Source organism: Panulirus ornatus, chromosome 9 (genome assembly GCF_036320965.1).
Source record: "Panulirus ornatus isolate Po-2019 chromosome 9, ASM3632096v1, whole genome shotgun sequence".
Lineage (NCBI taxonomy): Eukaryota > Metazoa > Arthropoda > Malacostraca > Decapoda > Palinuridae > Panulirus > Panulirus ornatus.
The window spans coordinates 15,305,443-15,330,625 of NC_092232.1; the positions used below are offsets into that span (position 1 = coordinate 15,305,443).

General features: G+C 42.0%; 1 protein-coding gene across 1 annotated transcript in view; it reads right to left on the reverse strand.

The window, feature by feature from the left end:
• The window catches only part of sei (potassium voltage-gated channel seizure), a 924,474-nt gene that overhangs the window by 547,313 nt on the left and 351,978 nt on the right, over positions 1 to 25,183 (reverse strand). Inside the window, exon 13 of the mRNA XM_071664734.1 lies at positions 24,795 to 24,988. Within this exon, the coding sequence (XP_071520835.1) occupies positions 24,795 to 24,988 (194 nt within the window). The remainder of the gene's footprint in view (positions 1 to 24,794; positions 24,989 to 25,183) is intronic.

A 25,183-nucleotide genomic window follows, 5' to 3' on the forward strand; every position in this document is an offset into this window, starting at 1 on the left:
ATTGGGAGTTAAGTTTAAATGGGGAAAAACTGGAGGAAGTTAAGTGTTTTAGATATCTGAGTGGATTTAGCAGCAGATGGAACCATGGAAGCAGAAGTGCATCACTGGGGGAGGGGGCGAAGGCACTGGAAGCATTGAAGAATGTGTGGAAGGTGAGAACGTTATCTCACGAGAACAAAAATGGGTATCTTTGAAGGAATAGTGGTTCCAACAATGTTATATGGTTGCGAGGCATAGGCTATAGATAGGGTTGTGCAGAGGAGGGTGGTTGTGTTGTAAATGAAATGTATGAGGACAATATGTGGTGTGAGGTGGTTTGATCGAATAAGTAATGAAAGGGTAAGAGAGATGTGTGGTAACAAAAAGAGTGGTTGAGAGACCAGAAGAAGGTGTACTGAAATGGTTTGGTCACATGGAAAGAATGAGTGAGGAAAGATTGACAAAGAGGATATATGTGTCAGAGGTGGAGGGAACAGGGAGAAGTGGGAGACCAAACTGGAGGTGGAAGGATGGAGTGAAAAAGATTTTGAGCAATCGGGCCCTGAACATACAGGAAGGTGAAAAGCATGCAAGGAATAGAGTAAATTGGAATGATGTGGTATACCAGGGTCGACGTCGTGTCAATGGATTAAACCAGGGCATATGAAGTGTCTGGGGTAAACCATGGAAAGTTTTGTGGGGCCTGGATGTCAAAAGGGAGCTGTGGTTTTGGTGCATTACACATGACAGGTAGAGACTGAGTGTGAACGAATGTGGCCTTTGTTGTCTTTTCCTGATGCTACCTCGCACCTGTGCGGGGGGGATGGGGTGCCGTCTCATGTGTGGCACGGTGGCGATGGGAATGGATGGGGGTAGCAAGTGCGAGATTGTACATATGTATATATGTATATGTCTGTGTATGTATATGTATGTATGCGTGGAAATGTATAGGTATGTATATGTGCATATGTGGGCATTTATGTATATACATGCGTATGTGGGTGGGTTGGGCCATTCTTTCATCTGTTTCCTCGCGCTACCTCGCAAAAGCCGGAGACAGCGAATAAGTATAATAAAAATAAAAAAGAGAAATATAATCTTTAATAGGTTCATGACTAATTCACGTAAAAATGACAAGTTCTATACCAATAAGAGAAAAGAAGTGGTACAAGCCTTGCTTAAGATGAAATGTGGCATGGCAGCTGGAGTGGATGGTATTACAGATGAAGTACTTATGATAAGGGGTGACTGTTGCTGACTGGTTAGTTAGGAATCATGGTGAGGTGCCTGAGGATTGGCAGAAGGCATATACATTTCCATTGTATTTAGGCAAGGGGGACAAAAAAGAGTGTCTGAACTACAGAGATATAAGTTTATTGAGCGTACCTGTAAGTTGTATGAGAGAGTGGTGGTTAAGAGAATGAAAGCATGTATACTGAGCATCAGAATGGGGGAGATATAAGTTCATTGAGCATACCTGTAAGTTGTATGAGAGAGTGGTGGTTAAGAGAATGAAAGCATGTATACTCAGCATCAGAATGGGGAGAAAAGATGAAGTTTCAGGAATGGTACAAGATGTGTGGATCAGGTGTTTTCTTTGAAAATTGTGTGTATGAAAAACTTAGAGAAAAAGATGGATCTGTGGGTGGCATTTATGGATCTGAAGAAAGCATACAAAAGGGTTAATAGAAATGCCATGTAGAAGGACTTAGGAAGATATGATGTGGGAGGAATGCTATCAGAAGCAGAGAAGTTTTTACTGAGTAAGGTGTATGTTTGACTAGGAAGAGGAGAGATGGGGTGAGCAAGTATCAATAAACATTTTGGTAGAATAAGATGTTTTGGAATGAAACTAAGTGTAAGGAAAACAAAAGAACAAATGAGAACATCATTGAACGGGGCAAATGGAGAAGTGGTAACAAGTAGGTATGAAGAGAGAATTTTGAAGGGCTGTTGAATGTCTGTTGATAGGGTGACAGATATAGGGCTTTTGGGTCGAGTAGGTATGCAAAGTTAGAGAGTCATGGAAAGCTCTGTGTATTATAAAATGTGGCAAGGTGGCTGAAGTGAATGTTACCGTAGTTGAATTTCTTTAGAAAGGGGTAGACTGTGTTGCTGATTGGTTAATTAGAATTTTCATTGTATGTATGGATCATGATGAAGTGCCTGAAGACTGGTGGAATGCATGTATAGTACCACTGTATAAAAGCATGGGGAATAAAGGTGAGTGTTAAAACTTGTGAGGTATGTAACTGTGGTGACGAGAGGGTGAAGGCATGTATAGAGCATCAGACTTGATTGGAATAGTGTTGTTTCAAGAGTAGGAGAGTAAGTACGGATCTGGGGTTTGCTTTAAAAAAAGTGTTGAAGAAATATTAAGAGAAACAGAAGAGATTTGTAAGTGGCATTTATAAATCTAAAGTAAGCATATAATATTAAGAGAAACAGAAGAGATTTGTAAGTGGCATTTAAAAATCTAAAGAAAGCATATAATAGAGTTAACAGAGATGCCTTAAGGAAGTTCATGCAAACATATGATGTGGGAGATGAAAGTTACAAGAAGCAGTAAGAAGGCACATGAGTAAATAGAGAGGATAGCGAATGGTTATAGGTGAAGGTAGGTGTGTGGGAGAGGTATGTGATGTCGCCATGGCTGTTTAATCTGTTTATGGATGGGGTGATGAGGGAAGTAAATGCAAGGGTCTTGAAAACAGGAGTAAGTAGTAGTAAGTCTGTAGGGGTAAAGGGGTGCCTGGGAAGTGCATCAGTTATTTGCTAATGACACAACATTGGTGACAGATTCAAGTAGGAAACTGCAGAAGTCTGAGTTCGGAAAAGTGTGTGAAAGGAGGAAGTTGAGATTGGAAAAGTGTGTGAAAGGAGGAAGTTGAGAGTAGATGTGGACAAAAACAAGGTTATCAGATATGATTTGATTAGTTGGAGAGTGAGTTTGAATGGAAAAAATATGGAGGAAAAGGAGTTTTCTATCTACTTGGGAGTTGACATGGCATTAAATGGGACCATGGAAGTGGAAATGAGTCACAGGGTGGGTAAGGGGGGTAAAAGTTCCAGGAGCATTGAAGAATGTGTGGAAATAGAGGATGTTATATGGGAAGGCAAAAATAGGTATGTTTGGAGATGTAGTAGTCCCAACATTGTTGTATGGACATGAGGCAAGGAAAATGGATCAGAATGAGTGGAAAAGGGTGGATGGGTATGAGGTGGTATGATCGAATAAGTAATAAAAGGGTAAGATAGAAGTGTGGTAATGAGAAGAGTGTGGTTGAGATAGCTGAAGAGGTTGAGCTAAAATAGTTTTGTTATATGAGGAGAATAAGTAATGTGGGAATGACAAAAGAGGATATACATATCAGCAGTGGAGGGGACTAGAAGTGGGGGACCAAACTAGAGATGGAAGGATGGAGTTCAAAAAGATTTTGAGTGCTCAAGGCATGAATATACAGGACGGTGAAAGGCATGTAGAGGATAGAGGGAAAAAGAGCAATGAGCTATATAGGGGGTGAAGTGCTATTAGTGGACTGAATCAGGATATATGAAGCAGCTAGAAGAAACCATGAAAAAGTCTAAGGGACCTGGATGTGGAGAGGGGGCTTTGTTTTGGTGCAATACATGACAGCTAAAGAATGGATATAAGTGAATAAGGCCTTTCTTTGTCTGTTCCTGGTCCTATGTTGCCACTGCAGAAAACAGCAGAAAAGAATGAAAAATAATATCTATCTATATACACTTTTTCATGCTTGATTGTCAATTCCTGCATTAGCGAGGAAGCACCAGGAAACAAAGGAAGGTACATCTATTCACACACACATAAACACACTGGTGATTGGGAATACTTGGTTTAAAAATAGAGATATACATAAGTACAAATATGTGAGAAGGAGAGATGGCCAGAGGGTGTTATTAGATTACGTGTTAAGTGATAGGTGTGTGAAAGAGATATTTGGATGTTAATGTGCTGAGAGGGGCAACTGGAGGGACATCTGATCACTATTTTGGGGAGGCGAAGGTGAAGATTTGGAGAGGTTTTCAGAAAAGAAGAAAGAATGGTGGGTAGAAGACAGTGGTGAGAGTACGCAAACATGTAAAAGGAGACTTGTGTGAGGAAGTACCAGGAGATATTCAGTGCAGAATGGAAAAAAGTGAGAGGAAATGACGTAAGGAGAGTGGGTGAGGAATGGGATGTATTTAGGGAAGCAGTGATGGTTTGTGCATAAGATGCATGTGGCATGAGAAAGATGGGAAGTGGGCAGATTAGAAAGGGTAGTGAGTGGTGGGATGAGGAATTTAGATTGTTAGTAAAAGAGAAGAGAGAGGCGTTTTGACGATATTTGCAGGGAAGTAATACAAATGACTGGGAGATGTATAAAAGAAAGCGGCAGGAGGTCAACAGAAAGGTGCAACAGGTGAAAAAGAGGGCAAATGAGAGTTGGGGAGAATAAAAAGATATCTTGGAAGGAGGTAAATAAAGTACATAAGACAGAAGAACAAATGGGAACATTGGTGAAGGGGGCAAATGGGGAAGTAATAACAAAAGGTGAAGAAGTGAGGAGGAGAGGGGGAGAGTATTTTGAAGGTTTGCTGAATGTGTTTGATGATAGAGTGGCAGATATATGGTGTTTTGGTCGAGGTGGTGTGCAAAGTGAGAGGGTTAGGGAAAATGATTTGGTAAACAGAGAAGAGGTAGTAAAAGCTTTGCGGATGATGAAAGCCAGCAAGGCAGCAGGTTTGGATGGTATTGCAGTGGAATTTATTAAAAAAGGGGGTGACTGTATTGTTGACTGGTTGGTAAGGTTATTTAATGTATGTATGATTCATGGTGAGGTGCCTGAGGATTGGTGGAATGCTTGCATAGTGCCAATGTACAAATGCAAAGGGGATAAGAGTGAGTGCTCAAATTACAGAGGTATAAGTTTGTTGAGTATTCCTGGTAAATTATATGGGAGGGTATTGATTGAGAGGGTGAAGGCATGTACAGAGCATCAGATTGGGGAAAAGCAGTGTGGTTTCAGAAGTGGTAGAGGATGTGTGGATCAGGTGTTTGCTTTGAAGAATGTATGTGAGAAGTACTTAGAAAAGCAAATGGATTTGTATGTAGCATTTATGGATCTGGAGAAGGCATATGACAGAGTTGATAGAGATGCTCTGTGGAAGGTATTAAGAGTATATGGTGTGGGAGGCAAGTTGTTAGAAGCAGTGAAAAGTTTTTATCAAGGATGTAAGGCATGTGTACGTGTAGGAAGAGAGGAAAGTGATTGGTTCTCAGTGAATGTAGGTTTGCGGCAGGGGTGTGTGATGTCTCCATAGTTAATTTGTTTATGGATGGGGTTGTTAGGGAGGTGAATGCAAGAGTTTTGGAAAGAGGGGCAAGTATGCTGTCTGTTGGGGATGAGAGAGCTTGGGAAGTGAGTCAGTTGTTGTTCGCTGATGATACAGCGCTGGTGGCTGATTCATGTGAGAAACTGCAGAAACTGGTGACTGAGTTTGGTAAAGTGTGTGAAAGAAGAAAGCTGAGAGTAAATGTGAATAAGAGCAAGGTTTTTAGGTACAGTAGGGTTGAGGGTCAAGTTAATTGGGAGGTAAATTTGAATGGAGAAAAACTGGAGGAAGTAAAGTGTTTTAGATATCTGGGAGTGGATCTGGCAGCGGATGGAACCAAGGAAGCGGAAGTAAATCATAGGGTGGGGGAGGGGGCGAAAATCCTGGGAGCCTTGAAGAATGTGTGGAAGTCGAGAACATTATCTCGGAAAGCAAAAATGGGTATGTTTGAAGGAATAGTGGTTCCAACAATGTTGTATGGTTGTGAGGCGTGGGCTATGGATACAGTTGTGCGCAGGAGGGTGGATGTGCTGGAAATGAGATGTTTGAGGACAATATGTGGTGTGAGGTGGTTTGATCGAGTAAGTAATGTAAGGGTAAGAGAGATGTGTGGAAATAAAAAGAGTGTGGTTGAGAGAGCAAAAGAGGGTGTTTTGAAATGGTTTGGGCACATGGAGAGAATGAGTGAGGAAAGATCGACCAAGAGGATATATGTGTCGGAGGTGGAGGGAACGAGGAGGAGTGGGAGACTAAATTGGAGGTGGAAAGATGGAGTGAAAAAGATTTTGAGTGTTAGGGGCCTGAACATGCAGGAGGGTGAAAGGCGGGCAAGGAATAGAGTGAATTGGATCGATGTGGTATACCGGGGTCGACGTGCTGTCAATGGATTGAATTAGGGCATGTGAAGCGTCTGGGGTAAACCATGGAAAGTTCTGTGGGGCCTGGATGTGGAAAGGGAGCTGTGGTTTTGGGCATTATTGCATGACAGCTGGAGACTGAGTGTGAGCGAATGGGGCCTTTGTTGTCTTTTCCTCGCGCTGCTTCACGCACATGAGGGGGGAGGGGGACGTTATTCCGTGTGTGGTGGGGTGGCGATGGGGGTGAGTAGGGGCAGACAGTGTGAATTGTGTGCATGTGTATATGTGTGTGTGTGTCTGTGTGTGTATATATGAGTGTATGTTGGGATGTGTGGGTGTGTATGTTGCGTGTGTGGACGTGTGTGTGTGTGTGCATGTGGGTGGGGGTGGGTTGGGCGATTTCTTTCGTCTGTTTCCTTGCGCTACCTCGCAGGTGCAGGAGACAGCGACAAAGCAAAATAATAATAATAACGTTGAAATGCATAGGTATGGATATGAGCGTGTGTGGACGTTTATGTACATGCATGTGTATGTGGGTGGATTGGGTTATTCTTTCATCTGTTTCCTTGTGCTACCTCCCTAACGAGGGAGACAGCAACTAAGTATACTAAATAATATATAGATAATATATATTAATATACATTTATATATGGGTCAAACTGAAAGTGGATGGAGAGAGATGGGTGATTATTGGAGCATATCCACCTGAGCATGAGAAGAAAGATCAGGAAAGGCAAGTGTTTTGGGAACAGCTAAGTGAGTGTGTTAGTAGTTTTGATGCACCAGACCGGGTTATAGTGATGGGTGATTTCAATGCAAAGGTGAATAATGTGGCAGTTGAGGGAATAATTCGTGTACATGGGGTGTTCAGTGTTGTAAATGGTAATGGTCAAGAGCTTGTAGACTTGTGTGCTGAAAAAGGACTGATGACTGGGAATACCTGGTTTAAGAAGACAGATATACATAAGTATACGTATGTAAGTAGGAGAGATGGACAGAGAGCATTATTGGATTATGTGTTAACTGATAGGCGCGCAAAAGAGAGACTTTTGGATGTTAACGTGCTGAGAAGTGCAACTGCAGGGATGTTTGATCATTATCTTGTGGAGGCGAAGGTGTAGATTTGTAGAGGCTTTTAGAAAAGAAGAGAGAATGTTGGGGTGAAGAGAGGGTGAGAGTAAGTGAGCTTGGGAAGGAGACCTGTGTGAGGAAGTACCAGGAGAGACTGAGTACAGAATGGAAAAAGGTGAGAGCAAAGGACATAACGGGAGTGGGGAAAGAATGGGATGTATTTAGGGAAGCAGTGATGGCTTGCACAAATGATGCTTGTAGCATGAGAACCATGGGAGGTGGGCATATTAGAAAGGGTAATGAGCGGTGGGAAGAAGTAAGATTATTAGTGAAAGAGATGAGAGAGGCATTTGGACGATATCTGCAAGGAAATAGTGCAAATGAGTGGGAGATGTATAAAAGAAAGAGGCAGGAGGTCAAGAGAAAGGTGCAAGAGGTGAAGAAGAGGGCAAATGAGAGTTGGGGTGAGAGAGTATCATTAAATTTCAGGGAGAATAAGATGTTTTGGAAGGAGGTAAATAAAGTGCATAAGTTAAGAGAACAAATGGAAACATCGATGAAGGGGGCTAATTGGGAAGTGATAACAAGTACTGGTGATGTGAGAAAGAAATGAAGTGAGTATTTTGAAGGTTTGGTGAATGTGTTAGATGAAAGAGTGGCAGATATAGGGTGTTTTGGTCAAGGTGGTGTGCGAAGTGAGAGGGTTAGGGAGAATGATTTGGTAAACAGAAAAAAGGTAGTGAAAGCTTTGTGGAAGATGAAAGCCAGCAAGGTGGCAGGTTAGGATGGTATTGCAGTGGAATTTATTAAAAAAGGGGGGTAAATGTGTGGTTGACTGGTTGGTAAGGATATTTAATGTATGTATGGCTCATAGTGAAGTGCCTGAGGATTGGGAGAATGCATGCATAGCGCCATTGTACAAAGGCAAAGGGGATAGAGGTGAGTGTTCAAATTACAGAGGTATAAGTTTGTTGAGTATTCCTGGTAAATTATATGGGAGGGTATTGATTGAGAGGGTAAAGGCATGTACAGAGCATCAGATTGCAGAAGAGCAGTGTGGTTTCAAAAGTGGTAGAGGATGTGTGGATCAGGTGTTTGCTTTGAAGAATGTATGTGAGAAATACTTAGAAAAACAAATGGATTTGCATGTAGCATTTATGGATCTGGAGAAGGCATATAGATTTGATAGAGATGCTCTGTGGAAGGTATTAAGAAAATATGGTGTGGGAGGCAAGTTGTTAGAAGCAGTGAAAAGTGTTTATTGAGTTTGTAAGGCATGTGTACGTGTAGGAAGAAAGGTAAGTGATGGGTTCTCAGTGAATGTTGGCTTGCGGCAGGGGTGTGTGATGTCTCCATGGTTGTTTAATTTGTTTACGGATGGGTTTATTAGGGAGGTGAATGCAAGAGTTTTGGAAAGGGGGCAAGTATGCAGTCTGTTGTGGATGAGAGAGCTTGGGAAGCGAGTCAGTTGTTGTTCGCTGATGATACAGCACTAGTGGCTGATTCGGGTGAGAAACTGCAGAAGCTGGTGACTGAGTTTGGTAAAGTGTGTGAAAGAAGAAAGTTGAGAGTAAATGTGAATAAGAGGAAGGTTATTGGGTACAGTGGGGTTGAGGGACAAGTCAATCGGAAGGTAAGTTTGAATGGAGAAAAACTGGAGGAAGTGTTTTAGATATCTGGGAGTGGATTTGGCAGCGGATGGAACCATGGAAGCAGAAGTAAATCATAGGGTGGGGGAGGGAGCGAAAGTTCTGGGAGCATTGAAGAATGTGTGGAAGTCGAGAACGTTATCTTGGAAAGCAAAAATGGGTATGTTTGAAGGAATAGTGGTTCCAACAATGTTGTATGGTTGCGAGGCATGGGCTATAGATAGAGTTGTACAGAGGAGGGTGGATGTGCTGGAAATGAGATGTTTGAGGACAATATGTGGTGTGAGGTGGTTTGATCGAGTAAGTAATGAAAGGGTAAGAAAGACGTGTGGTAATAAAAAGAGTGTGGTTGAGAGAGCAGAAGAGGGTGTTTTGAAATGGTTTGGTCACATGGAGAGAATGAGCAAGGAACAATTGACCAAGAGGATATATGTGTCAGAGATGGAGGAACGAGGAGAAGTGGGAGACCAAATTGGAGGTGGAAAGATGGAGTGAAAAAGATTTTGAGTGATCGGGGCCTGAACATGCAGGAGGGTGAAAGGCGTGCAAGGAATAGAGTTAATTGGAACAATGTGGTATACCGCGGTCAACGTTCTGTCAATGGAGGGGGGGGGGGGGGGTGGCGGTGGCAACAGGAATGAATAAGGGCAGACAGTATGAATTATGTACATGTGTATATATGTATATGTCTGTGTGTGTGTATCTATATGTATACATTGAGATGTATATGTATATGTGCAGTGTGTGGACGTGTATGTATATACATGTGTATGTGGGTGGGTTTGGCCATTCTTTCGTCTGTTTCCTTGCGCTACCTCGCTAATGCGGGAGACAGCGACAAAGTATAATAAATAAAATAAATATTTATTATTTATTTATTTTGCTTTATCGCTGTCTCCCGTGTTAGCGAGGTAGCGCAAGGAAACAGATGAAAGAATGGCCCAACCCGCCCACATACACGTGTATATACATACATGTCCACACACGCACAATATACATACCTATACATCTCAACGTACACATATATTTACACACACAGACACATACATATATACACATGTACATAATTCATACTGTCTGCCTTTATTTGTCCCCATCGCCACCTCGCCACAAATGGAATAACAACCCCCTCCCCCCTCATGTGTGCAAGGTAGCGCTAGGAAAAACACCAAAGGCCCCATTCGTTCACACTCAGTCTCTAGCTGTCATGTAATAATGCACCGAAACCACAGCTCCCTTTCCACATCCAGGCCCCACACACTTTGCATAGTTTACCCCAGACGATTCACATGCCCTGGTTCAATCCACTGACAGCACGTCGACCCGGTATACCACATCGTTCCAATTCACTCTATTCCTTGCACGCCTTTCACCCTCCTGCATGTTCAGGCCCCGATCACTGAAAATCTTTTCCACTCCATCTTTCCACCTCCAATTTGGTCTCCCACTCCTCCTCATTCCCTCCACCTCTGACACATATATCCTCTTGGTCAATCTTTCCCCACTCATTCACTCCATGAGACCAAACCATTTCAAAACATCCTCTTCTTCTCTCTAAACCACACTCTTTTTATTTCCACGCATCTCTCTTACCCTTACATTACTTACTCGATCAAACCACCTCAAACCACATATTGTCCTCAAACATCTCATTTCCAGCACATCCACCCTCCTGCGCACAACTCTATCCATAGCCCATGCCTCGCAACCATACAACATTGTTGGAACCACTATTCCTTCAAACATACCCATTTTTGCTTTTCGAGATAATGTTCTCGACTTCCAAACATTCTTTAAGGCTCCCAGAATTTTCGCCCCCTCCCCCACCCTATGATTCACTTCCGCTTCCATGGTTCCATCCGCTGCCAGATCCACTCCCAGATATCTAAAACCCTTCACTTCCTCCAGCTTTTCTCCATTCAAATTTACCTCCCAATTGACTTGACCCTCAACCCTACTGTACCCAATAACCTTGCTCTTAGTCACACTTACTCTTAACTTTCTTCTTTCACACACTTTACCAAACTCAGTCACCAGCTTCTGCAGTTTCTTACATGAATCAGCCACCAGCACTGTATCATCAGCGAATAACAACTGACTCACTTTCTAAGCTCTCTCATCCACAACAGACTGTATACTTGCTCCTCTTTCCAAAACTCTTGCATTCACCTCCCTAACAACCCCATCCATAAACAAATTAAACAACCATGGAGACATCACACACCCCTGCCGCAAACCTACATTCACTGAGAACCAATCACTTTCCTCTCTTCCTACACGTACACATGCCTTACATCCTCGTTAAAAACTTTTCACTGCTTCTAACAACTTGCCTTCCACACCATATATTCTTAATACCTTCCACAGAGCATCTCTATCAACTCTATCATATGCCTTCTCCAGATCCATAAATGCTACATACAAATCCATTTGTTTTTCTAAGTATTTCTTACATACATTCTTCAAAGCAAACACCTGATCCACACATCCTCTACCACTTCTGAAACCACACTGCTCTTCCCCAATCTGATGCTCTGTACATGCCTTTACCCTCTCAATCAATACCCTCCCATATAATTTACCAGGAATACTCAACAAACTTATACCTCTGTAATTTGAGCACTCACTCTTATCCCCTTTGCCTTTGTACAATGGCACTATGCAAGCATTCCGCCAATCCTCAGGCACCTCACCATGAATCATACATACATTAAATAACCTTACCAACCAGTCAACAATACAGTCACCCCCTTTTTTAATAAATTCCACTGCAATACAATCCAAACCTGCTGCTTTGCCGGCTTTCATCTTCCGTAAAGCTTTTACTACCTCTTCTCTATTTACCAAATCATTTTCCCTAACCCTCTCACTGTTCACCCCACCTCGACCAAGACACCCCACATCTGCCACTCTATCATCAAACACATTCAACAAACCTTCAAAATACTCACTCCATCTCCTTCTCACATCACCACTACTTGTTATCACCTCCCCATTAGCCCCCTTCACTGAAGTTCCCATTTGCTCCCTTGTCTTACGCACTTTATTTACCTCCTTCCAAAACATCTTTTTATTCTCCCTGAAATTTAATGATACTCTCTCACCCCAACTCTCATTTGCCCTCTTTTTCACCTCTTGCACCTTTCTCTTGACCTCCTGCCTCTTTCTTTTATACCTCTCCCACTCATTTGCATTTTTTCCCTGCAAAAATCGTTCAAATGCCTCTCTCTTCTCTTTCACTAATAATCTTACTTCTTCATTCCACCACTCACTACCTTTTCTAATCAACCCACCTCCCACGCTTCTCATGCCACAAGCATCTTTTGTGCAAGCCATCACTGCTTCCCTAAATACATCCCATTCCTCTCCCACTCCCCTTACCTCCTTTGTTCTCACCTTTTTCCATTCTGTACTCAGTCTCTCCTGGTACTTCCTCACACAAGTCTCCTTCCCAAGCTCACTTACTCTCACCACTCTCTTCACCCCAACATTCTCTCTTCTTTTCTGAAAACCCCCACAAATCTTCACCTTTGCTTCCACAAGATAATGATCAGACATCCCTCCAGTTGCACGTCTCAGCACATTAACATCCAAAAGTCTCTCTTTCATTCATCTATCAATTAAAACGTAATCCAGTAACGCTCTCTGGCCATCTCTCCTACTTAGATACGTATACTTATGTATATCTCGCTTTTTAAACCAGGTATTCCCAATCACCAGTCCTTTTTCAGCACATAAATCTACAAGCTCTTCACCATTTCCATTTACAACACTCAACACTCCATGTATACCAATTATTCCCTCAACTGCCACATTACTCACCTTTGCATTCAAATCACCCATCACTATAACCCGGTCTTGTGCATCAAAACCACTAACACACTCATTCAGCTGCTCCCAAAACACTTGCCTCTCATGATCTTTCTTCTCATGCCCAGGTGCATATGCACCAGTAATCACCCATCTCTCTCCATCAACTTTCAGTTTTACCCATATCAATCTAGAATTTACTTTCTTACACTCTATCACATACTCCCACAACTCCTGATTCAGGAGTAGTGCTACTCCTTCCCTTGCTCTTGTCCTCTCACTAACCCCTGACTTTACTCCCAAGACATTCCCAAACCACTCTTCCCCTTTACCCTTTATATTATAATTTATATTATAATTATTAAAAGAAGAATGGCCTAACCACACATATACATATACATAAACACCTATACATGCACATATACATGTATATACATGGACATATACATATTCATACTTTCTTTCCTTCATCCATTCCTGTTGCTACCCCACCACACAGGAAATAGCCTCCCCCCCCCAGCGAGGTAGCACCAGGAAAAGAAAAAAAGGCATCATTCGTTCAAACTCAGTCTCTAGCTGTCATGTGTAATGCACCAAAACCACAGCTACCTATCCACATCTAGGTCCCACAGATCTTTCCATGGTTTAACCCAGGCACTTCACATGCCCTGGTTCAGTCCAGTGACAGATTGTCAACCCCAGTATACCACATCGTTCCAATTTACTCTATTCCTTGCACTCCTTTCACCCTCCTGTATGTTCAGGACCCAGTTGCTCAAAATCTTTTCCACACCATCCATCCATCTCCAATCAACTCCACCTTCTCCCACAACTCCTGATTCAGGAGCAGTGCTACTCCTTCCCTTGCTCTTGTCCTCTCACTAACCCCTGACTTTACTCCCAAGACATTCCCAAACCACTCTTCCCCTTTACCCTTTATAATTTATATTATAATTATTAAAAGAAGAATGGCCCAACCACACATATACATATACATAAACACCTATACATGCACATTTACATGTATATACATGGACATATACATATTCATACTTTCTTTCCTTCATCCATTCCTGTTGCTACCTCACCACACAGGAAATAGCCCCCCCCCCCCAGCGAGGTAGCACCAGGAAAAGAAAAAAAGGCATCATTCGTTCAAACTCAGTCTCTAGCTGTCATATGTAATGCAACACAACCACAGCTACCTATCCACATCTAGGTCCCACAGTTCTTTCTATGGTTTAACCCAGGCACTTCACATGCCCTGGTTCAGTCCAGTGACAGATTGTCAACCCCAGCATACCACATCGTTCCAATTTACTCTATTCCTTGCACTCCTTTCACCCTCCTGTATGTTCAGGACCCAGTTGCTCAAAATCTTTTCCACACCATCCATCCATCTCCAATCGGCTCCACCTTCTCCTTGTTCCCTCCACCTTTGACACATATATCCTCTTTGTCAATCTTTCCTCACTCATTCTCTCCATATGTCCGAACCATTTCAACACATCCTCTTCCGCTCTCTCAACCACACTCTTTTCATTACCACACATCTCTCTTACCCTTTCATCCCTTACTCGATCAAACCACCTCACGCCACATACTGTCCTTAAACAGTTCATTTCTAACACAGCCACCCTCCCTATACAACCCTATCTATAGCTCATGCCCCGCAACCACATATCATTGTTGGAATTACTATTTCTTCAAGCATACCCATTTTTGCTCTCCGAGATAACTTATCAGAGTTTTCCACATTCGTGAGATAACACCAGGAAACAGATAAAGAAAGACTTATCCACTCATATACAGGTTGTATCTTTCTAATCCAGAGCTTTATGGTCCAGTAACTCCTATGTTTCAGCACATTTTGGAAAACTTTGAAAGATGCCGGTACAGAATCAGGTGGTGCACTTATAAAGTGATTTAAGCTCCTACATAATGAAGGTATAAGCATTTCTCCGGAGAGGCTTATCGAGCAGGGGAAAGTTTTTTTTTTTTTTACAGAGAACTAAAGCTAGAATATGACAGTGAATATTTGGCAAGGATGGTTACAGAAGTTTCAATGGAGACATGGAATTTCAGTACATAGTGTGTGTGATGAAAAGCATAGTGCTGAAATGAGGCTTGTAATGTGAGGTCATATTGAAAGAATCAATAAAAACTCCAATTATCTCTAAACAACCAAAGACAACATGTACAGGGCAAGAGAGTGTGTCTGAGCTGGCTCCCTGGCTGGGACTGACACCGCAGCATGGGCTGGCTGCTTTGACAATAACAATAAAACTATAATAGTAACAAGAGGCGACCAAAGCCAACTACCAACCTATGGCCGTTTGTTACATTAACAACTCATCACTAAGCTGCGACGAAGTTTGCAGATGAGTTTCCACAGTTAGTCGCACTGGAAAACTTAGCCCCACAACAAGTGTACAATGCTGATACATCTGCCCCATATTGGCGTCTTTTTTTTTTTTTTCCTTTTTTTTTTTGCTGCTGTCTCCCGCGTTTGTGAGGTAACGCAACGAAACAGACGAAAGAAATGGCCCAAACCACCCCCATACACATGTATATACATACGTCCACACATGCAAATATACATACCTACACAGCTTTCCATGCTTTACCCCAGACGCTTCACATGCCCTGATTCAATCCACTGACAGCACGTCAACCCCGGTATACCACATCGATCCAATTCACTCTATTCCTTGCCCTCCTTTCACCCTCCTGCATGTTCAGGCCCTGATCACACAAAATCTTTTTCACTCCATCTTTCCACCTCCAATTTGGTCTCCCACTTCTCGTTCCCTCCACTTCCGACACATATATCCTCTTGGTCAGTCTTTCCTCACTCATTCTCTCCATGTGCCCAAATCATTTCAAAACACCCTCTTCTGCTCTCTCAACCACACTCTTTATATTTCCACACATCTCTCTTACCCTTACGTTACTTACTCGATCAAACCACCTCACACCACACATTGTCCTCAAACATCTCATTTCCAGCACATCCATCCTCCTGCGCACAACTCTATCCATAGCCCACGCCTCACAACCATACAACATTGTTGGAACCACTATTCCTTCAAACATACCCATTTTTGCTTTCCGAGATAATGTTCTCGACCTCCACACATTCTTCAAGGCTCCCAGGATTTTCGCCCCCTCCCCCACCCTATGATTCACTTCCGCTTCCATGGTTCCATCCGCTGCCAGATCCACTCCCAGATATCTAAAACACTTTACTTCCTCCAGTTTTTCTCCATTCAAACTTACCTCCCAATTGACTTGACCCTCAACCCTACTGTACCTAATAACCTTGCTCTTATTCACATTTACTCTTAACTTTCTTCTTTCACACACTTTACCAAACTCAGTCACCAGCTTCTGCAGTTTCTCACATGAATCAGCCACCAGCGCTGTATCATCAGCGAACAACAACTGACTCACTTCCCAAGCTCTCTCATCCCCAACAGACTTCATACTTGCCCCTCTTTCCAAAACTCTTGCATTCACCTCCCTAACAACCCCATCCATAAACAAATTAAACAACCATGGAGACATCACACACCCCTGCCGCAAACCTACATTCACTGAGAACCAACCACTTTCCTCTCTTCCTATACGTACACATGCCTTACATCCTCGATAAAAACTTTTCACTGCTTCTAACAACTTGCCTCCCACACCATATATTCTTAATACCTTCCACAGAGCATCTCTATCAACTCTATCATATGCCTTCTCCAGATCCATAAATGCTACATACAAATCCATTTGCTTTTCTAAGTATTTCTCACATACATTCTTCAAAGCAAACACCTGATCCACACATCCTCTACCACTTCTGAAACCACACTGCTCTTCCCCAATCTGATGCTCTGTACATGCCTTCACCCTCTCAATCAATACCCTCCCATATAATTTACCAGGAATACTCAACAAACTTATACCTCTGTAATTTGAGCACTCACTCTTATCCCCTTTGCCTTTGTACAATGGCACTATGCACGCATTCTGCCAATCCTCAGGCACCTCACCATGAGTCATACATACATTAAGTAACCTTACCAACCAGTCAACAATACAGTCACCCCCTTTTTTAATAAATTCCACTGCAATACAATCCAAACCTGCTGCCTTGCCAGCTTTCATCTTCCGCAAAGCTTTTACTACCCCTTCTCTGTTTACCAAATCATTTTCCTTAACCCTCTCACTTTGCACACCACCTCGACCAAAACACCCTATATCTGCCACTCTATCATCAAACACATTCAACAAACCTTCAAAATACTCACTCCATCTCCTTCTCACATCACCACTACTTGTTATCACCTCCCCATTTGCGCCCTTCACTGAAGTTCCCATTTGCTCCCTTGTCTTACGCACTTTATTTACCTCCTTCCAGAACATCTTTTTATTCTCCTTAAAATTTAATGATACTCTCTCACCCCAACTCTCATTTGCCCTCTTTTTCACCTCTTGCACCTTTCTCTTGACCTCCTGTCTCTTTCTTTTATACATCTCCCACTCAATTGCATTTTTTCCCTGCAAAAATCGTCCAAATGCCTCTCTCTTCTCTTTCACTAATAATCTTACTTCTTCATCCTACCACTCACTACCCTTTCTAATCAACCCACCTCCCACTCTTCTCATGCCACAAGCATCTTTTGTGCAATCCATCACTGCTTCCCTAAATACATCCCATTCCTCCCCCACTCCCCTTAATTCCATTGTTCTCACCTTTTTCCATTCTGTACTCAGTCTCTCCTGGTACTTCCTCACACAAGTCTCCTTCCCAAGCTCACTTACTCTCACCACCCTCTTCACCCCAACATTCACTCTTCTTTTCTGAAAACCCATACAAATCTTCACCTTAGCCTCCACAATATAATGATCAGACATCCCTCCAGTTGCACCTCTCAGCAATTTAACATCCAAAAGTCTCTCTTTCGCGCGCCTGTCAATTAACACGTAATCCAATAACGCTCTCTGGCCATCTCTCCAACTTACATACGTATATGTATATGCCTACTTACATACGTATACGTATATGCCAGGAAAAACCCTTGCCCAAAATATTGTGGAGTCTCCATCTGGGGTACTTCTGATGTAATCTGATGTAACAATAAAAACCTTGTTTGGAAGCAGTAATTATTGTATCATTTGATAACACAGCAATATGTACATGGAATGAGCTGGCAAGACTAGGGGTCACGCATATATTTACACAGGAGGTTCTCTTTGGGATCAATTTCTGTTTTCTGGCAATTTATGTGGTCCGGCAATAGCCAGGTTCCAAGGTTGCCAGATTAAAGAGGCTCAACCTATACACAAATATATACATACATGCACATAAATTTATTTCGTTATTATTTTATTATACTTTGTCGCTGTCTCACGCATTATCGAGGTAGCGCAAGGAAACAGATGAAAGAATGGCCCAACCCACCCACATACACATGTATATACATACATGTCCACACACGCACATATACATACCTATACATTTCAACGTATACATATATATACATACACAGACATATACATATATAAACACATGTACATAATTCATACTTGCTGCCTTTATTCATTCCAGTTACCACCCCGCTACACATGAAATGACAACCCCCCCCACCCGCATGCACACGAGGTAGTGCTAGGAAAAGACAACAAAAGCCACATTCGTTCACACTCCGTCTCTAGCTTTCACGTACAATGCACTGAAACCACAGCTCCCTTTCCACATCCAGGCCCCACAAAACTTTCCATGGTTTACCCCAAACGCTTCACATGCCCTGGTTCAATCCATTGACAGCACATCGACCCCGGTATACCACATCATTCCAATTCACTCTATTCCTTGCACACCTTTCATCCTCTGGCATGTTCAGGCCCCAATCACTCAAAATCTTTTTCACTCCATACTTCCACCTCCAATTTGGTCTCCCACTTCTCCTTGTTACCTCCATCTCTGACACATATATCCTCTTGGTCAATCTTTCCTCACTCATTCTCTCCATGTGACCAAACCATTTCAATATACCCTTTTCTGCTCTCTCAACCCCACTTTTTATTACCACACATCTCTCTTACCCTTTCATCACTTACACGATCAAAACACCTTACACCACATATTGACCTCAAAAATCTCATTTCCAACACATCTACCCTCCTCCGCACATCCCTATCTATAGCTCATGCTTCGCAACCATATAATCGCAACCATATAACATTGTTGGAACCACTATTCCTTCAAACATACCCATTTTTGCTTTCCAAGATAATGTTCTCGCCTTCCACACATTTTTCAACGCTCTCAGAACTTTTCCTCCCTCCCCCACCCTGTGACTCACTTCCGCTTCCATGGTTCCATCCGCTGCCAAATCCACTCCCAGATATCTGAAACACTTCACTTCCTCCAGTTTTTCTCCATTCAAACTTACCTCCCAATTGACTTGACCCTCAACCCTACTGTACCTAATAACCTTGCTCTTATTCACATTTACTCTCAGCTTTCTTCTTTCACACACTTTACCAAACTCAGTAATCAGCTTCTGCAGTTTCTCACCCAAATCAGCCAACAGCGCTGTATCATCAGCAAACAACAACTGACTCACTTCCCAAGCTCTCTCACCCACAACAGACTGCATACGTGCCCCTCTTTCCAAAACTCTTGCATTCACCTCCTTAACAATCATAAACAAATTAAACAACCATGGAGACATCACACACCCCTACTGCAAACTGACATTCACCGAGAACCAATCACTTTCCTCTCTTCCTACACATACACATGCCTTACATCCTCGATAAAAACTTTTCACTGCTTCCAGCAACTTGCCTCCCACACCATATACTCTTAATACCTTCCACAGAGCATCTCTATCAACTCTATCATATGCCTTTTCCTGATCGATAAATGTTACATACAAATCATTTGTTTTTCTAAGTATTTCTCACATACATTCTTCAAAGCAAACACCTGATCCACACATCTGAAACCACACTGCTCTTCTCCAATCTGATGCTCTGTACATGCCTTCACCCTCTCAATCAATACCCTCCCATATAATTTCCCAGGAATACTCAACTAACTTATACCTCTGTAATTTGAACACTTACCTTTATCCCCTTTGCCTTTGCACAATGGCACTACGCATTCATTCCACCAATCCTCAGGCACTTCACCATGAGTCATACATACATTGCATATCCTCACCAACCAGTCAACAACACAGTCACCCCCTCTTTCTAATAAATTCCACTGCAATACCATCCAAACCCCCCGCCTTGCCAGCTCTCATCTTACGCAAATCTTTCACTACCTCTTCTCTGTTTATCAAATCATTCTCCCTGACCCTCTCACTTCGCACACCACCTCGACCAAAACACCCTATATCTGCCACTCTATCATCTAACACATTTAACAAACCTTCAAAATACTTGCTCCATCTCATTCTCACTTCACCACTACTTGTTAGTACCTCCCTATTAGCTCCCTTCACCGATGTTCCCATTTGTTCTCTTGTCCTACGCACTTTATTTACCTCCTTCCAAAGCATCTTTTTATTCTCCCTAAGATTTAATGATACATCTCACCCCAACTCTCATCTGCCCTCTTTTTCACCTCTTGCACTTTTCTCTTGACCTCCTGCCTCTTTCCTTTATACATCTCCCAGTCATTTGCACTATTTCCCTGCAAACATTGTCCAAATGCCTCTCTTCTCTTCTACTAATAATCTTACTTCTTCATCTCACCACTCACTACCCTTTCTAATCTGCCCACCTCCCACACTTCTCATGCCACAAGCATCTTTAGCACAAGCCATCACTGCTTCCCTAAATACATCCCATTCCTCCCCCACTCCTCTTACGTCCTTTGCTCTCACTTTTTCCATTCTGCACTGTCTCTCTTGGTACTTCCTCACACAAGTCTCCTTCCCAAGCTCACTTATTCTCACCACTCTCTTCACCCCAACAGTCTCTCTTCTTTTCTGAAAACCTCTACAAATCTTTACCTTCGCCTCCACAAGATAATAATCTGACATCCCTCCAGTTACACCTCTCAGCACATCAACATCCAAAAGTCTCTCTTTCGCTCGCCTATCAATTAACACGTAATCTAATAATGCACTCTGGCCATCTCTCCTACTTAAATATGTATACTTATATATCTCTCTTTTTAAGCCAGGTATTCCCAATCACCAGTCCTTTTTCAGCACACAAATGTACAAGCTCTTCACCATTTCCATTTACAACACTGAACACCCCATGTACACCAATTATTCCCGCAACTGCCACATTACTCACCTTTGCATTCAAATCACCCATCACTATACCCCAGTCTTGTGCATCAAAACTGCTAACACACTCACTCAGCTGCTCCCAAAACACTTGCCTCTCATGATCTTTCTTCTCATGCCCAGGTGCATAGGCCCTAATAATCACCCATCTCTCTCCATCCACTTTGCTTTACCAATATCAATCAAGAGTTTACTTTCTTACACTCTATCACATACTCCTACAACTCCTGTTTCAGGAGTAGTGCTACTCCTTTCTTTGCTCTTGTCGTCTCACCATCCCCTGACTTTACTCCCAAAACACTCTTCCCCTTTACCTTTGAGCTTCGTTTCACTTAGAGTCAAAACACCCAGGTTCCTTTCCTCAAACATACTACCTATCTCTCCTTTTTTCTCATCTTAGTTACATCCACACACATTTAGACACCCCAATCTGAGCCCTCGAGGAGGATGAGCACTCCCCGCATGACTCCTTCTGTTTCCATTTACAAGGAGGGGAGGACTTCTATCCCCCGCTCCCGTCCCCTTTAGTCACCTTCTATGACACGTGGGGAATGTGTGGGAAGTATTTTTTCTCCCCTATCCCCAGGGATACATACATGTACCTATTCCTATGAGTCCACGAGGAAAATGAAACACAATAAGTTCCCTTTGTGAAATCCATGCTGGAAAGGATCACAATTTTGTGTGTGATCAAGATATTCCTATAAGTCCACAGGGACCCATAGGAATATCTTGATCACATGCAAAATTGTGATCTTTACAACACATATACCTATATGTATATATATACATATACATGTACATATCAACATATACACATATACATACATACACATAAACATACAAATACACATATACTGGTACACCCCCGAATTTCCGGCAACTGATGGTTTGCCACCTTCTTTAGTCCAGACAAAATTACATGAGGGAACTTGAAAGTACTGCAGCCACCAGACTAGTTTACTGGGCAGTCATAGATAGCGTTGTGTTTATTGCGTGCTTATTTACATTTTTTACACTGCACTTGTTGGTGGTGATACTGCAATTCTATGAGATTCTTAGCTTATTTTGTTTAAATTTAACCCTAGCTATGGCTTCTAAGACATGTGACAGTGTGTTGTGGTGTCAAACATTAACAGCAATCCATACTGATCCAAGATAAAGAAGAACTGTTGAAAAAAAATGGACTGAGGTGTTTTGGTGCACAAGCTATGTGACATCTACAGTACTGGTTCATCAACTGTTTATGATATAAAGAAACAAATGGGGAAAATGTTGAAATTCTATGCAGACAGCAATTCCAAGAAGCAAATGACGATTAGAAAAACTATGAAAGGTGGTAAAAATAGTGAGCACAATCCAGTGATGATGGAATGGTTTCGACAGTGTTTAATCTTGTTTAATTAATACCTGTACAGGTATATCTTGTTTTACTAAAATACTATTGTATAAGTACCTGTATTTCATTTTATCTATCTAATTTACATTTAATATTTGTTTAATTTAAATTTCTAGTAGTCCATGGTATACTTTAGACCCATGGGACATGTATAATTAGTGGGTTAAAGGTGTGCTGATGAATTACTATTACATGACCATGGTTGGTTTGGCAAAATGGTTAATCCAGCAAGGCTTTGGAATCAAGAGTGCTGGTAAATCGGTGGTGTACCTGTACACATGTACATATTCATATTTGCTCGCCCTCATCCATTCCATTCCTAGTGCCACCATGCCCAGCAGGAAACAGCATCGCCACTCCCCGTGTCAGCAAGGTAGCACCAGGAAACAGATGAAAAAAGGCCACAGCCACTCATTCTCTAGCTGTCATGCGTAATGCACCGAAACCACATCTCCCTATCCACATCCAGGCCCCACAGGCCCTTCAATGGTCATCCCGGATGTTTCACATGCTCTAGTTCAATTCAGTGATAGCACGTCAACCCAAGTATACCACATTGTTCCAATTTTGTCTCCTGCTTCTCCCTGTTCCCTCCACCTCTGACACATATATCCTCTTTGTCAATCTTTTCCTCACTCATTCTCTCTATATGTCCAAGCCATTTCAACACACCCTCTACTGCTCTCTTGCCCACACTTCTTATTACCACGGCTCTTTTATCCTTTCATTACTCACTTGATCAGATCACCTCACACCACATACTGTCCTCAAACACTTCACTTCCAACATATCCAAACTCCCCTGCACAACTCCATCTATGGCCCTTGCCTTGCAACCATATAATATCTTTGGAACTACTAATCCTTCAAATATACTCATTACTGCTCTCCAAGATAAAGTTCTCTCTTTCCACACATTCCTTATCATTCCCAGAACCTTTATCCCCTCCTCTACCCTGACTCATATATCAGATGGGAGAGGAAAAATGTGGTTTCATGAGCAATAACAGATGCGTGGATGAGGTGACTGCTTTAAAGAATGTGTGTAAGAAATACTTAGAAAAACAAAAATTTGTAAGGGCATTTATGGATCTGGAGAAAGCTTTTGATAGGGTTGATAGAGATGCCTGGTGGAAGGTCTTACAAATTTATAGTGTGGGAGCAAAGCTTTCTAAGCCATAGCCAGTTTTTATCAAGATTTCAAGATGGGTGTGTGAATAGGGAGAGAGGAGAATGAGTGTTTCCAGGTGAAGGTGTGTGATGTCACTATGGCTGTATAATTAGTTGATGAATCTTGGACAGAGGGGTGAGTAGGTTAGATGGGGGTGCCATCATAAATGGAGAAAATTTTGAAAAGAGTCTGGGGATAAGGGCTGAGATCAAGTTGGGAGGGCAGATGTTTGGTGCCTGTAGGGTCAATTTGCTTTGTATGCATTTTATCACTGTTATGGGGTAGGTATCTGGAGTAGAGATTACTGCACTGTGAAGCAGGAGTAAGTTTTTTATTTCCATTTGGGATCTGATGGTTAGTTATAGAATAGGTTGTATATGAAGGGTTAAATGCTGGGACAAAGAACTGAGTGAGAGTTATATTGAGGAAGGTCTGTATTGGGAGGATATTTGTTTTGTTGTGTACGTTGTGAGTGTTTGTGGTGGCTAGGTAGCCAGTGATTGTTCTGAATGGTCTGTTCTGTGTGGTTTGCAGCACTGTTATATCAATTTTTGATTAGTTGGAAGACCAGGCAGGTCTGGTATAGTTCTAGGCAAAGTGGAAATTTGTCTATAGAGGATACCAAAAGATTCTTTTTCTTGTCTAAATCTGGTGTTAGTAAATGTTCTAAGGGCATTAACTTTGCTCATTGTTTTTGTATTTCATTTTTGGTGTGGGGAGTGACTGTCATGTGTGCATCATATATGATGCACAGAACAGTTGGCATTTGTTGAATGGGAGAGACTGGCCATTAAAGTGACAGGTGGGTGCAGGTTGGATAAATGGCTATATGGGGTTAAAAAAAGAAAGGACAAATTTTCTGGAGATGCAGGCATTCTGCTCTATGTAAGCCAGGGCTCTAATTGTGTGATGTACTTTTGCATGTTTGTTGCATGAGTACAGTGGCAGGTTACTGTAATGAGGATTTTAAGATCATCTGCATATGAGAGGACCTTCACAGTGTGGTATGCAGAAGGTGATGGAAGCATGCCTTCATACCAATAGTTTGCTTGTGGGATATTTTTCTTCATTATTAATATAGAAAAATTAAATCCACTCTCAAGGGTCTGAGATCTTAACACTGTCTTGTGATCAAATGCTGAAGGTGACCTACACATTATGAATCTAAAGAATGTTTCAAAGATATGATTTCATGAAGACATAACTGACTTACATCTCTCAGGTTGAAGGTGATTTCCAAGTTACGGGAGAAATCTTCTGCAAACTCTGGATATAGGTCAAGGACATCCAGTATGTCATCCCTCATGATGCGATGCAGGTCACAGTAAGTGAGGGCACGTACATTACAAGATGATTTTCCTATGGTTGGATAGATGCAAGGGTTCTCCCCAAATATATCATCTTTACCTGGGGAAGAAATAAAGGTTACCAGACAGAAGCCTTTGAATATTAGACATAATTTCGATTGAGTTTTACACCATTTACTTAAAAAGACAGCACCTAACTTTTAAATGTAAACATATAGAGTTGAGTTTTGATTAAGCTACAATTAAAGAAAAAAATTGTCAAATCACTGATAATACCATAACTCCAAGAAAACAG